This window comes from Aotus nancymaae, unplaced genomic scaffold (assembly GCF_030222135.1).
Source record: "Aotus nancymaae isolate 86718 unplaced genomic scaffold, 86718_ANA_hifiasm-v0.15.2.pri h1tg000011l, whole genome shotgun sequence".
Classification (NCBI taxonomy): domain Eukaryota; kingdom Metazoa; phylum Chordata; class Mammalia; order Primates; family Aotidae; genus Aotus; species Aotus nancymaae.
In genome coordinates this window covers 86,680,263-86,695,278 of record NW_026988422.1, presented here as the reverse complement: position 1 = coordinate 86,695,278, position 15,016 = coordinate 86,680,263, and the positions used below count along the sequence as shown (strand labels likewise).

At 39.6% G+C, this 15,016-nt stretch overlaps 1 protein-coding gene across 14 annotated transcripts in view; it reads right to left on the bottom strand.

The window, feature by feature from the left end:
• The window catches only part of MARK3 (microtubule affinity regulating kinase 3), a 113,272-nt gene that overhangs the window by 43,874 nt on the left and 54,382 nt on the right, over positions 1-15,016 (bottom strand). For 12 of the 14 annotated variants that reach the window (XM_012471191.3, XM_012471192.3, XM_012471194.3 and 9 more), the window contains 2 exons: positions 8,662-8,710; positions 5,031-5,096 (listed from right to left, as the gene is read on the bottom strand). The exons of 1 other annotated variant lie outside the window; for it this stretch is intronic. In XM_012471191.3, coding sequence (XP_012326614.1) covers positions 5,031-5,096; positions 8,662-8,710 — 115 coding nt within the window. The remainder of the gene's footprint in view (positions 1-5,030; positions 5,097-8,661; positions 8,711-15,016) is intronic. One more of the 14 variants, XM_012471196.3, reaches the window with a different exon arrangement.

Genomic DNA, 15,016 nt, shown 5'->3' with positions numbered 1-15,016 from the left:
CATTAATTTTCCCATAAATTGATAATGTTTCACTTTTAGCAATGCACTAATTTTTAAATTTAAAGTTAGCCAGAAATATGTGGAATCTGAACTAAGCTGGCTTTAAGTTTAACTGCAGGTATTTAAATTCACCAACAAAATCTTTAAGCTGGAAAAAAGCCTTAAAATTAAATTCCCTATGCCTAAATTATATAACTCTTATTTTAAAGGGTGTTTTCAATATGCTTTAATAAAAACTAAACAATGAAAATAGAAAATTAAAATGGATGAAGTTATTAGTGTTAGAAGAGGACACCCTCACTGCAGGATTATGACAACAAAGCATTTCCTGAATATATTCATTCACTCAACAAACATTTACTGAATGTCCACTAACTCCAAGGCACTGTTCTAGGTAGGCTCTGGGGAAATGTAGCAGTGAACACAACAAGATTCTTTTCCTCACATTTACATTCTAGTTGGGGGAGAGGGACAATAAATGAATAAATGTATATTGTATCAGAGGACAGCAAGTGCTGTGGAGAAAAAGCAGGAGAAAGAGACAGACAAGTAAGCCTGTGCGTGCACACAGTTGTGTTTTGCTGAGTACCTGAGGGTGTGGACAATGTAGTTATCTGGGGTAAGATTCTACAGTAATAACAGAAACAGCAAGAAGGTCACAGGGCTGGAGAAGTGTGAATGAGGGGAAAAGAGGTAGTTCATGAGGCCAGGAAGAGTCCTGTAGGCTGTCATGAGGACTCTGGCTCTACTATCAGTGAGATGAGAAGCAGAGGAGATGAAACAACTGACCTCTTAAAACCATCACTGGCTGCTAGCGGGGGAGAGGCTTCCAATGAAGGGAAGGGGCAGGAAGACCAACCAGGAGATCAGTGCAATAATCAAACCCATAATGAAAGTGATGGGGACTATAGTGGGAAGTGCAGTGGTGGTGAGAAATGGGAGCTCAGGATACAACGGAGATGAAGCCAACAGAACTAGCTGATGCACAGCTTGGTGGCCGTCTACACAACTAACTCCTTGGGGAAGAAAGGTGACATTCAAGGAATATATTATCAGCACTGTCAACTGCTTATCAATTTAGAATAAAGAATCGCCACCTCTGAAATAAACAAAAAAGAATACTAATTTAGAAAATTAGATATAAAGTGTTTTCGGGAAAGAAACACCTTTACTTCATACAAATAAGGAATACCTCCATGAGCTTAGTGAAAATATTCAACCAAAATATTTTGAAACTTGAAAGCCATTATGAATTACACATTTATCTCTGACTTTGAAACTCTTAACCCTAACTCTCAAAGAATACATTTTAAATAACAAAGAGACATAAATATTTTCATGTTATCACTTGACTGTATAATGATCTCTTTTTCTGAGAGAGAGAGAGAGAGAGAGAGAGAGAGTCAAGCTCTGTCGCCCAGGCTGGAGGCCAGTGGCCCGATCTTGGCTCACTACAACCTCTGCCTCCTGGGTTCAAGCAATTCTCATGCCTCAGCCTCCCAAGTAGCTGGGATTACAGGCGCACATCACCACACCTGGCAAATTTTTGTTATTTTTAGTAGAGACAGGGGTTTCGCCACGTTGGCCAGGCTGGTCTCGAACTCCTGGCCTCAAGAGATCCGCCCGCCTTGGCCTCCCAAAGTGCTGGGATTACAGGTGTGAGCCACTGCGCCTGGCCTGCATAATGATCTTTTAAAAGGCATTACATACTGTCAAGTTTACATGACACAAATTCACTTAACTATGATGAATTATGTATGAAATTAAATGCCAACTCAGTAAAGTATTGGCATTTTCTACACGAATGACCTTTCTATTTGCAGAAAAGCATGCAATGTCAAAACAAGTGGCTGATAAGCAAAAACAATTAAACATGAGTATAATATAGAAGTTTTTACTTAAAAAAATTAAAAGATTAATCCCACCAGCTGTTGTAAATTAACACAGATAAAATCCAAGTCTGTCAATATAATTTTTTTTTCTAAATTTGAATTCAATATAAACCTCTCAAGAGATTTCTGGACCCATATATTACACACATAATTACTAAATTATAATTCAGGAGTTCAACTCTTAAACCAGGAATTCAATCCAGATCTTTTTTCCTTATTAAAAATGTATTAACATTCAGATTAAGCAGCTGAACTTAAAAACACTAATGCTATTTGTCAGAGAAAAAAGAAGCAAGAAGCAAAGGTGGCTCTCCTGCCCAGGCAGGGAACAGGTGGCTGGATGGAAGGACACTGACAGGCCAGTTCAGAAAGCCCTTAGTTTTAATTCAGGTCCTAAAACTAACTCGCTATGGACCCCTTGGCATAGAACAAACTTTCTGAGCTTTAGTTTCATTTGTAAAAATCAGACAGTTGCCCTAAGTAATTTCTAAGATTCTTTTCAATTCTAAAATTCTGTGATTCTACCAAATCAAAAGGCAGAAGGCTGGGGGGTGGGGAGATACAACGGTGGAATGAGTGGCCAATTTACTGAAATTTTTCACAATCAACAATAAAACATATGTCCTGGAAATTGTTTTAATAAACTCAACAAAACACTGTTAAAGAGGCCAGGTGCTGTGGTTCACACCTATAATCCCAGCACTTTGGGAGGCTGAGGCAGGTGGATTACTTGAGGTCAGGAGTTCAAGACCAGCCTGGCCAATGTGGTGAAACCTCTTGTCTACCAAAATTACAAAAATTAGCCAGGTGTGATGTGCACCTATAGTCCCAGCTACTTGGGAAGCTAAGGCAGGAGAATTGTTTGAACCCAGGAAGCAGAGGTTGCAGTGAGCTGAGATGGCGCCATTGCACTCCAGCCTGGGCAATGGAGTGAGATCCTATCTCAAAAAAAAAAAAAAAAGCCCAAGGTAATACAGAACCACCACCTTGGACTAAATGCTGTTACAATGCTGCTAAGTGCACTGAGCCCTCAGAGGAGGTTACTATGCTCACTGTGACACTCAGCTCAGCGCATGTTACTTGTCAGGTCACATGGCCAATGAGGGCCTTGGTTGGACTCGCTCCAGGTCTGTCTCTTCCAGAGCCTATCCTCTTTCTACTAAACCTGGATGCTTCTCAGATGTTTTTGTCTTGTCCCTATATGGGTAATCTCTGTGACCTGGGTACCTAAAATAGATGGGAACAGAGAGCCATGAACGACCAACTAGAAAGGCTATCTGCTGTCAGAGTACTGGGGGTCCAGGCCCAGAGTGTCCACAGTGAGACTTCCCAGCCTCCATTTCCTCAGGGGTAAAAAGCCCATCATTCACCGCCTGGCCACAGCATGGAGTCATTGTGAAAGTTAAAGGAGATCTGCTAAGAGAAAGCACCTTGTACACTGTACAGGCTGTACAATGAGAACGCTATGAACATTACTCTGGGTTGTTTGCCCATAAGATGAGTAGAAAGTATTAGAACTCCATAAAGCATTTTGGTTGTGATATTGATTGATTGACTGACAGAGTTTTGCTCTTTGTTGCCCAGGCTGGAGTGTAATGGCGTGATCTCAGCTCACTGTAACCTCCACCTCCTGGGTTCAAGCAATTCTCCTTTCTCAGCCTCCCAAGTAGCTGGGACTACAGGTGCACACCACGATGCCTGGCTAATTTTTTTTGTATTTTTAGTAGAGATGGGCTTTCACCATATTGGTCAGGCTGGTCTCGAACTCCTGTTTGGTCCTGAGATTAACCTTCCCCTACTAGGTCCTGAAGTTTTGAAAATCCCAACTAAGTTCCCAAACTACATACACACAAAGTATAAAGTATACAACTAATAATGAAGTAGGAGAATGAGAAAGTGGTGTCAGAGGTATGCTTACTACAACTCATTGTTTCCCACAACAGGTTTACAATCTTTTTATTCAATGGTTAACTCACTAAAATGAGACTATAATCCAGCTTTCTATCTTCAGGTTTTTTACCATGGATCAAAGTGCTAACGATAAAACTGCTACAGAGTTTAACAGAATGTGTGCCCAGTAGTTTATAAATCATAAATGCAGTCTAATTCTTATCTACTGAGTATCTGCTGTGTGGCAGGCACTGTGCTAAAGGCAGGTGACACAAAAAGGTGAGCTATAAAGCTTCTTCTGCTCTTCACAGACAATGAAACTCACGTGTGGTCCCAAACTACAAACCCAGCCCAATCTCAACCATAAAATAAGAATCATTATCAAAGATAGCAGCTATAAACATGCATTTCAGAAAACGTCTACATGTTTACAACACTGTAGGCAAACAATTAGTAGTCCTTAATATTTATTTTAAGGAAAATCTAGCGATATGTACTGTAACCATCATTTCTGGCCTTGGGGAAGATAGACACCAATAACATTAAAATCTGATCAAGAAAAGCATCTAAACCAGAGCACACATTTGTTTCAGACTAATGCATTCATACATTTAAATAGCCACATACTCGAGATAAACAAAATGTGGAGTGTGTGTCACACACACACAATGGAGTATTCCTAAAAAGGAATGAAATTCTGACACATGCTACAGCATGGATGAACCTGTAAGACATTATGCTGCACGAAATCAGCCAGATACAAAAAGACAAGTCCTGAATAATTCCACTTGTATGAGGTTCCAAGAGTAGTCAAATTCATAGAGACAGAAAGGAGAATGGTTGCCAAACACTGGGAAAAGGAGAAATGGGGAGTCAGTGTTTAGTGGGTATAGAGGTTTGCGCTGGAAAATGAAAACATTCTGGACATGGGTGGTGGTGAGGGCAATGTGAATGTGCTAATGCCACTTAACTGTACACCTCAAAATGATTATAATGATAATTTTATGTTATGTTTTACCACAAAAAATATCCAGGTATTTAGATATTATCAATTAACTATGCTAAGAGTGAAACACTTCACGGCAACCCCTAGAACTGCTAAGAGTCAGCTTTTCTGATTCTCATCCTAGTGTATTATGTTAAATGAAACCTTCACGATGATCCATATAGGCAGTGTAGTTGTGTATTTTTTTTAAATGATAAAGAAAGAAAACCACTATATATATATAAATATACAAATGTTCTTACCTCCACTTGCATATTCCATGATTAGGTAGAGTGTTTTTTCAGTTTCAATGACTTCGAATAACTTCACTGGGGGAGGGGAGAGGATACAGAAGAAAAAGAGACAAATGTCTGTATGCACAAACCATACACAAATAAACCGTAACTATGAAAAGCAACCTTTTCCCTGTTAAAGGTTTTAATAGCTGGCCCTCTAACAAATGCCTTTAGAGAATTTTATCAAATATCACAACAACAGAAAAGAGTCTATAAAAGCATGAATTCCATAAAAACAAAGATGATTTCTGAGTGCTCAGCAGTCCAGCAAGGTGTGTATGAGCTCACTTCCTCTGCTGTCCTCACTGGCCTTCTGCATGTCTGTGCTGGCTAGCTGTCCTCCCAGCACCTCAGGAAAAGTGGTCAGCCTGCAGCAACTGCTCAGCTCTACTCTGCTCCCACAGGTGCAAATCTAGTCGCTTACCATTACAGCTTTAAGGATATAATTCTATTTGAGAACTTTATTGCTTGGGAAATTTAAGACAACTCTCAAAGAACAAGGTTCTTTTGTTACTTTTCTGATGCCAAAGATGGAAAGAAGTAAAGGGATTATACTGCAATTAATTGAGGGGGAAAAACCCTTTTTTATAAGAATGATTTTCAGTAGGTCAGGGTGATTTTCCTAGAGCAGTCTTTGTTACAGATGGAAATATTTCTATTACTACTAATTTATAAAACCCTATCAATTAGAAATATATACATTTTTAGCTGGGTGCGACAGCTCATGCCTGTAATCCCATGCTGGGATTACACGGAGGCGGCAGGTGGATTGCTTCTGCTAAGGAGTTCGACACCAGCCTGGGTAACACAGCAAAATCCCCTCTTTACAAAAAAATGCCAAAAATTAGTTGGGTGTGGTGGCATGTGCTTCTAGTCCCAGCTACTTGGGAGGCTGAGGTGGGAGAATGGCCTGAGTCAGGGAGGTGGAGGTTGCAGTGAGCTGAGGTCATGTCACTGCACTCCAGCCTGGACAACAGAGTTAGGGTTAGGTCTCAAAAAAAAAAAAAGAAAGAAAGAAAGAAAAAAAAAAAGAGAGAAGGAGAAACAAAAAATACATATACACACACATATTTTAAAAATGAAACTAGAGTAAATCTCCGAAGCTATCAAATCACCATTATACGTATCTACTTTATTTTGTTAATATTTACTTTAAAATTAAGTTTACCCAAAAATGGGGGAGAATATGCTAGTGTTTTATATTTCAGGCAATTTTCTGAGGCTTTAATAGAGTATCAGGCCAAACAAAGTGCCTAACATAGATGTCAGTAAATGTTTGATGAACTGATGAATAAAGCTATCAAACCATTCCCTAGACTCTGATATGTTTCGACTGTGAAGAAAAGTCTCTCCAGAAAGTTAAGGCATATGTGTTGGTAAACTGCATAAAAATAAAACCCTTCTAATATTCCAATGAAAATTTGGGTCTTGTGGGAAAACTATTTTAATGTAATAAGAATTTTTAAAAATTTCAATTTATTATCAAAGATACATAAGTTGTAAGTACAAAACTCTAATCAGGGCACAATTTAAGTAATTAAAAGATAAAATAAATATGTTTACATTAGCTAGTTCTAGGCAATAGTGATAGAGATTTTTGGGGGGGCAGGGGGGTGGGTGTGAAAAGTTGGAATTTGAAATCCAGAATTGGCTAGCTAGCCCCAAAGGATTGAAATGAAAATCAAGGAAACAAGATTTTTCTTCCCATCACTATATTCCTTGTGATTTTTTCTTTTTTTTTTCTTAAATCCAACTTTGAAGTTGTTCAGTGTTTTTTCTTCAACCATACTTATTGATTCTAATTTTTTAGTTAATATCCCTGATATCAGGATGAAGGCTTGCTAGCATTCCTCTTAGTAGTATATGAAACAAGAACACTTTTAAATAATGCTGGCTTACATCTGATAAAATCGGGCATAGGCCTTTTGTTAAAAAAGCTCTGTGTAAAAGCTTCTTTCTTCCTGTGGTTTCCGAGTTGCTCTTCTATTCTTGCGCCTGATGCGTTCTTGATAGGCTATCCTTGATGCTAAACATCAACACTGTCATTTCCTAAAACTGATTATGGGCTGTCTTAAGTGGGATTTCATTCTTGAAATGTTATTTTTAGGTTGTATGAGCTATCACTATACAAAAAAGCAGTTACATAATTTTTTTAAAGCCCTATTATAATGTATATGAGATCAAAAGTTTTCACTGGGATGTATACAGAGCAGGGTCAGTATTGTCATTTTCTTCTTCTCTCTTGTTCCCACAATTACTGTAAGGGCAGGACCATGTCCCTTCCTCATCTTTTTTTTTTTTTTTTTTGAGACAGAGTTTCGCTCTTGTTACCCAGGCTGGAGTGCAATGGCGCGATCTCGGCTCACCGCAACCTCCGCCTCCTGGGTTCAGGCAATTCTCCTGCCTCAGCCTCCCGAGTAGCTGGGATTACAGGCATGCGCCACCGTGCCCAGCTAATTTTTTGTATTTTTAGTAGAGACGGGGTTTCACCATGTTGACCAGGATGGTCTCGATCTCTTAACCTCGTGATTCACCCGCCTCGGCCTCCCAAAGTGCTGGGATTACAAGCGTGAGCCACTGCGCCCGGCCTCTTCCTCATCTTTAAACACACCTGCTAGCACCTGGCACAGAGTTGTGCACATAGAGGACACATAAAACAAATCTTTGATTTATAAAATTAACTCCTATCAAAATTTCATTAGATAGCAAGTATTCCATCTTTTAATCTTTTAAATATGATTCCATATATAAGTATTTTCTTAGGACACAGTCACAGCCAAAAGTATTGGACATTTGAAATAGTCTTTTTTTTTTTTTTTTTTTTTGAGATGAAGTTTCGTTTTTGTTACCCAGGCTGGAGTGCAATGGCACAATCTCAGCTCACTGCAACCTCTGCTTCCTGAGGTCAAGCGATTTTCCTGCCTCAGCCTTCCAGAGAAGCTGGGATTACAGGCACATGCCACTACATCCAGCTAATTTTTGTATTTTTAGTAGAGATGGGGTTCCTCATGTCGGTCAGGTTGTTCTTGAACTCCGGACCTCAGGTGATCCGCCCACCTCAGCCTTCCAAAGTGCTGGGATTACAGGCCTGAGCCACTGTGCCCAGTTGAAATATTCTTTAAAAAAATCTTTGAGTTTATTATTATTATTACTTTTTTTTTTTGTAGAGATGGTGTCACTCTGTTGCTTAGGCTGGTCTCAAACTCCTGACCTCGAGCAATCCTCCTGCCTTGGCTTCCCAAAGTACTGGGATTACAGGCACCAGCCACTGTGCCCAGCCCCTTTGAAAATGTTAATTCTGGCTTCCTATAATTCCCTTCTATCTACTCATGCAATACAATTATATTTTCTAATATATTTGAAAATTAGAATCAGGTTACAGATGTTTCTACTACATTAAAGCTTTACATTCAACATTTAATTCCTAAGCTTTTAACCTGTCTTCAGTAATTTCAAAAAGCTAATGCAAATGATCAACAACTTGTATATCTATTTTGCTAAAAGTGTACTCTACCATTTCTAGAATACGTGTTTAGCTTTATGACATAATTTCAAGAATGCACTTAGATCTAAAAGTATTTAAAAAAGCAGAAAGTACCTATATTGGGATGGTTTAAAATCTTCATTATTCTTACTTCTCTGAAGAGCTAAAAAAAAACAAACAAACAAAACACATAATCCCCCCAACACAAATTATTAAACATTATATTCAACTGTTGTAATATAAATTTAAATTTTCTCATAGATAACAGATTCATTGCTAATTTTTATTATTCCACATCTAGACTAATATGAAAGTCCAGAATATCTCTGAAGTAGTTTTAATAAAACTATTACCAAATAGTATTCTCAAACGCTTCCATTTATTAAAAACAGGAGAGGTCTCAAAGGGGGATGACACCATACTCTGAATTTTACAATGCTATCTTGAAAACATAAGATCAGACTTAGGTAAGAATAATTTTTGTGATTAAACTTAGTCTGATCCAGTATCTACCCAGGCCTCCCAACTCTGCGAATCAAAACTTGTATGGTCCTAGTGAAACACATCATGAGCATATTAAACTGATAATTCCAAACAATTCTATGAGAAGATTATGAACAAAACCACCTTGGGAAATCCTTACTGGAGAGTACAGGTAACTTAGCATGGAAGTTGTGGTGACTATTACATTAGTGAGCCTCACGAGTCATACCTTACAGGTTCACGCTTTTGTGGAGGGCCCCTTTCATACTGACATTAGACTTGGCCATGTAACTTGCTTTGGCCAGTAGGACATGAGCAAATCTGAAGAAAGCAGAGGCTGGATAAAATGCTTGGGCATCATGGCTTGCTCTTTTGGAGCACTGTGAAGGAGCTAGTCTGGCCCTCTGAGTATGAAGGGTAGTTACTTAAAGAGACAGACCCTCTGTCGTAATTACATCCAGCCCCTGCCAACCCAACAGCTGAATTCAGCCACACAAGTGAACCCAGGTGAGACTTTAAGAAAAATCGGCCAAGTGCAGTGGCTCACGCCTGTAATCCCAGCACTTTGGGAGACCAAGGTGAGTGGATCACTTGAGCTCAGGAGTTTGAGACAAGCCTGGGCAACATGGTGATACCCCATCTCTACTAAAAATACAAAAATTACCTGGGCACAGTAGCATGAGTCTGTAGTTCTAGCTACTTGGGAGGTTGAGGCAAGAGAATTGTTTGAGCCTGGGAAGTGGAGGATACAGTGAGCTGATGGCACCACTGCGCTCCAACCTGGGTGACAGAGCGAGACCCTGTCTCAGAAAAATCAAACAAAAAACCATCCAACCAAGACCAGCAGAGCTTCCTAGCCATTCCATAGAACACGGAGAAATATTATATTGCTGTTGTATAAGTACATGTTGTGAATTCAGAGCAGGGTCTTATCATCATGGCCTAGGTTAATACAACCCAGAAAAACAACAGGATTTTAGAGGCCATCCTTTTCAACCCTCTTGCAAACAAGAGGAAATGAGGAAAAGAAAGAAAAAGATCTTCCCAGGTCCTGCTATCTTTCTGTGGGGAATGTGTCTGGAATCCAGTCTCCTAACACCCAGGAAACTACAACCTCCAGGAGGCAAGAGCTGGGGAAAACCTTGGAAGAGGAGGAACAGAGGCCTATGTGGAAAGGAGGCTAGCGAAAAATATCACAGGATTCTCACCATACTTGTCCTTGTCCACTGTGTCTAATCTTAAACTGAATTAGCAGCTAAGAAGAGATGGACATGGACCGGATTTTTTTTCTTTTGAGACAGGGTCTTGCTCTGTTGCCCAGGCTGGAGCGCAGTGGTGTGATCATAGTTCACTGCAGCCTTGGCCTCTTAGGCTTAATCAATCCTCCCCCTCAGCCTTCCAAAGTGCTGGTATCACACATGTGAGCCACCGTGCCCAGCCCATGGACGGGATTTGACACATAACCTTAAGCTCAGAATTTTAAATCATGTAATCAGATAAATAACCTTTCCCATCTAAAATACTGTCACATTTTTGAAGGGAGGAGCATTTTTATTTCCAACATGAATACCTCCTTTTGCTATTGTGGTAATCTCTACATGTTATGTTCTGAGATAAGAAGACAGTCACCCAAATTCCTGACGACCATTCAGGCTTGAGTGCTTTTTTAGCTCTCCTCTGTTAAACTAACACGGAAATCTTATTTTCCAATCCATTATAGTTGAATTGGTAGCTAGAATTCAAATTTCCCATTTATTTCCACAACTGCTAAATTAGAAGACCTCCTGGAGGTTGCAGTGAGCTGAGATCACGTCACTGCACTCCAGCCTGGGTGACAGAGCAAGACTCTGTCTCAAAAAAAAAAAAAAAACCCAAAACAAAAAAAGGATGATCTCCAGTTTGGATGCCATACCAATATAGCTCCGGGATACTGCACTGAGAATGAAACCTTGTCAATGAAACCTTGACCATGGCCTTGGCAGTCCTGCACCACGCAGCTTCTGCATACCCCCTAAGGTATGTTCTAGTCACCTCAACTCCTTTTAGTTACTAGAACACACTAAGTTTGTTTGTTTGTTTAATTTTGAGACGGAGTCTCACTCTGCTGCCCAGGCTGGAGTGCAGTGGTGCAATCTTGGCTCACTGAAACCTCCCACTCCCAGATTCAAGGGATTCTTCTGTCTCAGTCTCCGGAGTAGCTGGGATTACAATTGTGCGCCATCATGCCTGGCTAATTTTTGTATTTTTTGTAGAGACAGGGTTTTGCCACGTTGGCCAGACTGGTCTCTAACTCCTGATCTCAGGTGATCTGTCCTCCTTGGCCTTCCAAAGCACTGGGATTACAGGTGTGAGCCACCGCGCCTGGCCATGGGACCTACTAAATTCCTTTAAATGTCTTCTCCCTTTAAGTCTCAGGAAGGTTCTCTGAAAACTTAACAAAGTCAGTCTCCTTGTTTGATATCATAGCCACCTGTTCACTTCTTTCCTGGGATGTCTTTCAAGTTCTGAAGACACATTTTTGTGCATCTGTTTATTATTTTGTGTCACATACAGGGAGCATGCCTGTCTCCTTTCACTACTGTATACCTGAAACCAAGCCTGGCACACAACTGAAATGCATTTGATAAACGCCTGCATGAAAGCACTAACTACCAACGACTGCGGTTTGAGCTAGCCTTAGCATTCTAATGACCACACAGCTTTTAAATCCTCAGCAGCACAATGCTTGTTGCAGAGCTGTCACAGTTCTGATGACAGAGCAGCGGTCAAATGAAGGCAATCATTTTCAAGTCCCTACTTACAGTAGAAATGAAACAAAGTGAATTAGAGCCAAAGAGCAGGAAAAAGATGGACTATTACAGGAATTCAAGGGATTTGGCTTTAAGTTGCTAAGTTCTGGAGGAATTTGTTAGGCAGCAGCAGATTAATATTCTGCAGACACTGTATTAAAATTTGAGAACTGCTGAGTTACAGCAGAGGGATGCAATGTGAAAACAAAGTACACATTTAATTCCGTAGGCAAAAGGAGCAGCCAAAGACTCCTTAGAAAGCTAGTGGCTAGGTATTAGCCCAAACAACATTACATATTCACCTCTCTATTGGAATTATGCATTAGGTAGATACTGGCAGGCAGCAAATGTGTAAATAAGCTTTATGATAAGCTAAACAAGGAGGACAGGGAGGAAGCAGGAAGCTAATAGTTATCCAGTGCCTGCTGTGGCTGAAGCACATAGCCAGGTGCTTTACATCTACAATCTTATCTAAGCTTAATTTTCACAACTCTACCAGCTGAGTATGATCAGCTCCAGTATACAGAGAAAGATGACTGAGACAGGTTAGGAAACTTGTCCAAAGACTCAGCTAATAAATACTGGAGCCAGAATTCTCACTTTGGGTTGCCTGACTCCAAAGTCAACGCTCATCTCAGGATTCCACACTGCTACCTCAGAAATTTAACTAAAAGAATCAACAAATTATAAGCAGCTGATATAGAAAAGTCCAGAGCAACTGGTAAGTAGTGGCACAGAACTTTTTATGAAGTTGACAACTGGCATACCAGTGCGATAAAAATGCAAGAGACTTCATAATCTCTGAATCTGGTGGCCAAAGATGGTCAAATTTGGATAGGAATAATTTACTGAAAGGTAAATGTGAACTTTAAAAAAAAAGTCCCTATGAGGACTGTACAATACAATTTTTAAAGTTTTGTAATTGTAAAAGGACATTTAAATAAGAGAAACTCACCTATTTCTATTATCTTAATACAAGTTATTTCTTCACATTCCCTTTTCAATCTTTCTTTTTTTTTTTTGAGACGGACTTTCGCTCTTGTTACCCAGGCTGGAGTGCAATGGCGCGATCTTGGCTCACCGCAACCTCCACCTCCTGGGTTCAAGCAATTCTCCTGCCTCAGCCTCCCGAGTAGCTGGGATTACAGGCGTGCACCACCATGCCCAGCTAATTTTTGTATTTTTTAGTAGAGACGGGGTTTCACCTTGTTGACCAGGATGGTCTCGATCTCTTGACCTCGTGATCCACCCGCCCTGGCCTCCCAAAGTGCTGGGATTATAGGCGTGAGCCACTGCGCCCGGCCCCCTTTTCAATCTTAAATAGATGTTAGTTGGAAAAAAAATCAAATTACATAGAAATGTATAAAGTAAAAGAATTCTCTCCTCACTGATCAATCTACATCCTCCACACATTTTCACATCTTTGACGGAACTGGCACACAAGAGGAAGATAAACACCTTTGAAGGCAAAGATGTGATATCCTGGCAACGGGGATATCAAGGACACTAAATCTACAGTATCAGAGAAGTAAAGAAACATGTCCCAATAGCCAGGACCTGGGGTTATCAAGTATTATTGTAGGAAAAAGAAAATTTTACCTTTTGACAAGTAGAAAAAAAAGGCAAAGAGAGAGAATATTAGTCTCTAGCTAGTCAAAAATAAATAAGACAATTTTACCAACCAATACGAAAGTAAAATGAGTACGTGAAAGAGAACACAGGGATTACTGACATAAAACTGATCTAAACCATCACAATGAAGGTGTTCGGGCTCCCTTCTCCAGATACACAGGTATGGCACGGAAGACCAGGCCACCTAAATCACTCCCTCATCACTGTACAGAAACTTTGCCTCAATTACCACAGCACCTAAAGGGAAGAATGCATCAAAGGTCCTCTCAGACAAACCAAGACAGAGAGGCTGGCAAAGTTCACAAGAAGGAATTTTCAAGAAAATGCACTTGTGTAAAAAAAGGAGAAAAAAAAAAACTGCTTCTTAATATACAGAGATCTCTGGAAGGATTCAAAGAAACTGATGTCACTGGTTGCCACAGAGGCAGAGAACTGGCTGGCTGGTCTGGTCTCCCTTGTGCTAGGTAGGTAACCTGTTTTAAAGATGACCCCATCCCCAAGTGCTCCAAGTCTCAAAGACAACTTCCCCTGTAACAGCTGGGTATCTCCTCCATCTCTTGGGGCTCTTCCTGAGAATGCCTCAGTACCCAATTCCTGGTCTCTTTTTGCCTGCTTTTTAATTCCTTTACCATCATTTAGTGAATCCTGGGGGAAACAAAGATAAATGTATCAGTATTTAGTCCTATAGGCTGATATTAATTCCCAATTTTAGAATAGATATTATAAGTGAAACTGAACTGTAGTTTTCTTTCCTGTTTCTAATATATTTCAATAGCAATGTTTCTAAATTTGTGAAAAGAATTTCGAAGTTCCTCTTCTTAAGTTCTGGAACAGCTGGACAGAGGTAGGCGTACGTACTCACAGATCTCAAAGAATTCAATAATCAATTCCAGGTTTGGCAATACAAGATGGGTACCTATTCTCCTTTTAATCAGCTTCTCAACTCTGTTGTTACTGATGTGTATCGATTCTTTTCTAGAGTCAATTTTGATAAGTCACAGTTTCCTAGAAAATTATCCATTTCTTTGGGCTTTCTTTTTCAGAGTTGTACAAAAGGTTCCCTTAAAATAATTTAAGTTCTTCAGTATCTGGTATTTCCTCCTTATTTTCCATTTTGTCTGTGTGTTTTCTCTCCCTTCCCCCTGGCAATACCTAGTAGCTTATCTATTTCATGCCTCTTTTCTCACTTCCTGGCAACAACAACAAAAAACAAAACAAAAAACCAAACACCCCCCAAAGTTTTGGACTTAACATTTCTATTGTTTTCAAGTTCATTATTTTCTGCTTTTAATGACTCCTTTTCTGCCTTTACTAACTCCTTATATTATTATTTATTCCCTTTTCTAAATGATTAGTTTAATACGTAATGCATTCCTTGTCATTCTTGTTTAATAATGTTTAAGGATATAAATTTCCTGGACCACCAAAAAGCAGTACTACATAGGTTCTGACACACAGTTTATTATCATTAATTTCTAGATATACTGCAATTTTGGTTTGTAATTTTTCTTTGATCTAAGAATTCTGTTTTAAGTTCCACGTTTGAGTCTTTTGTTTGGTTCTAT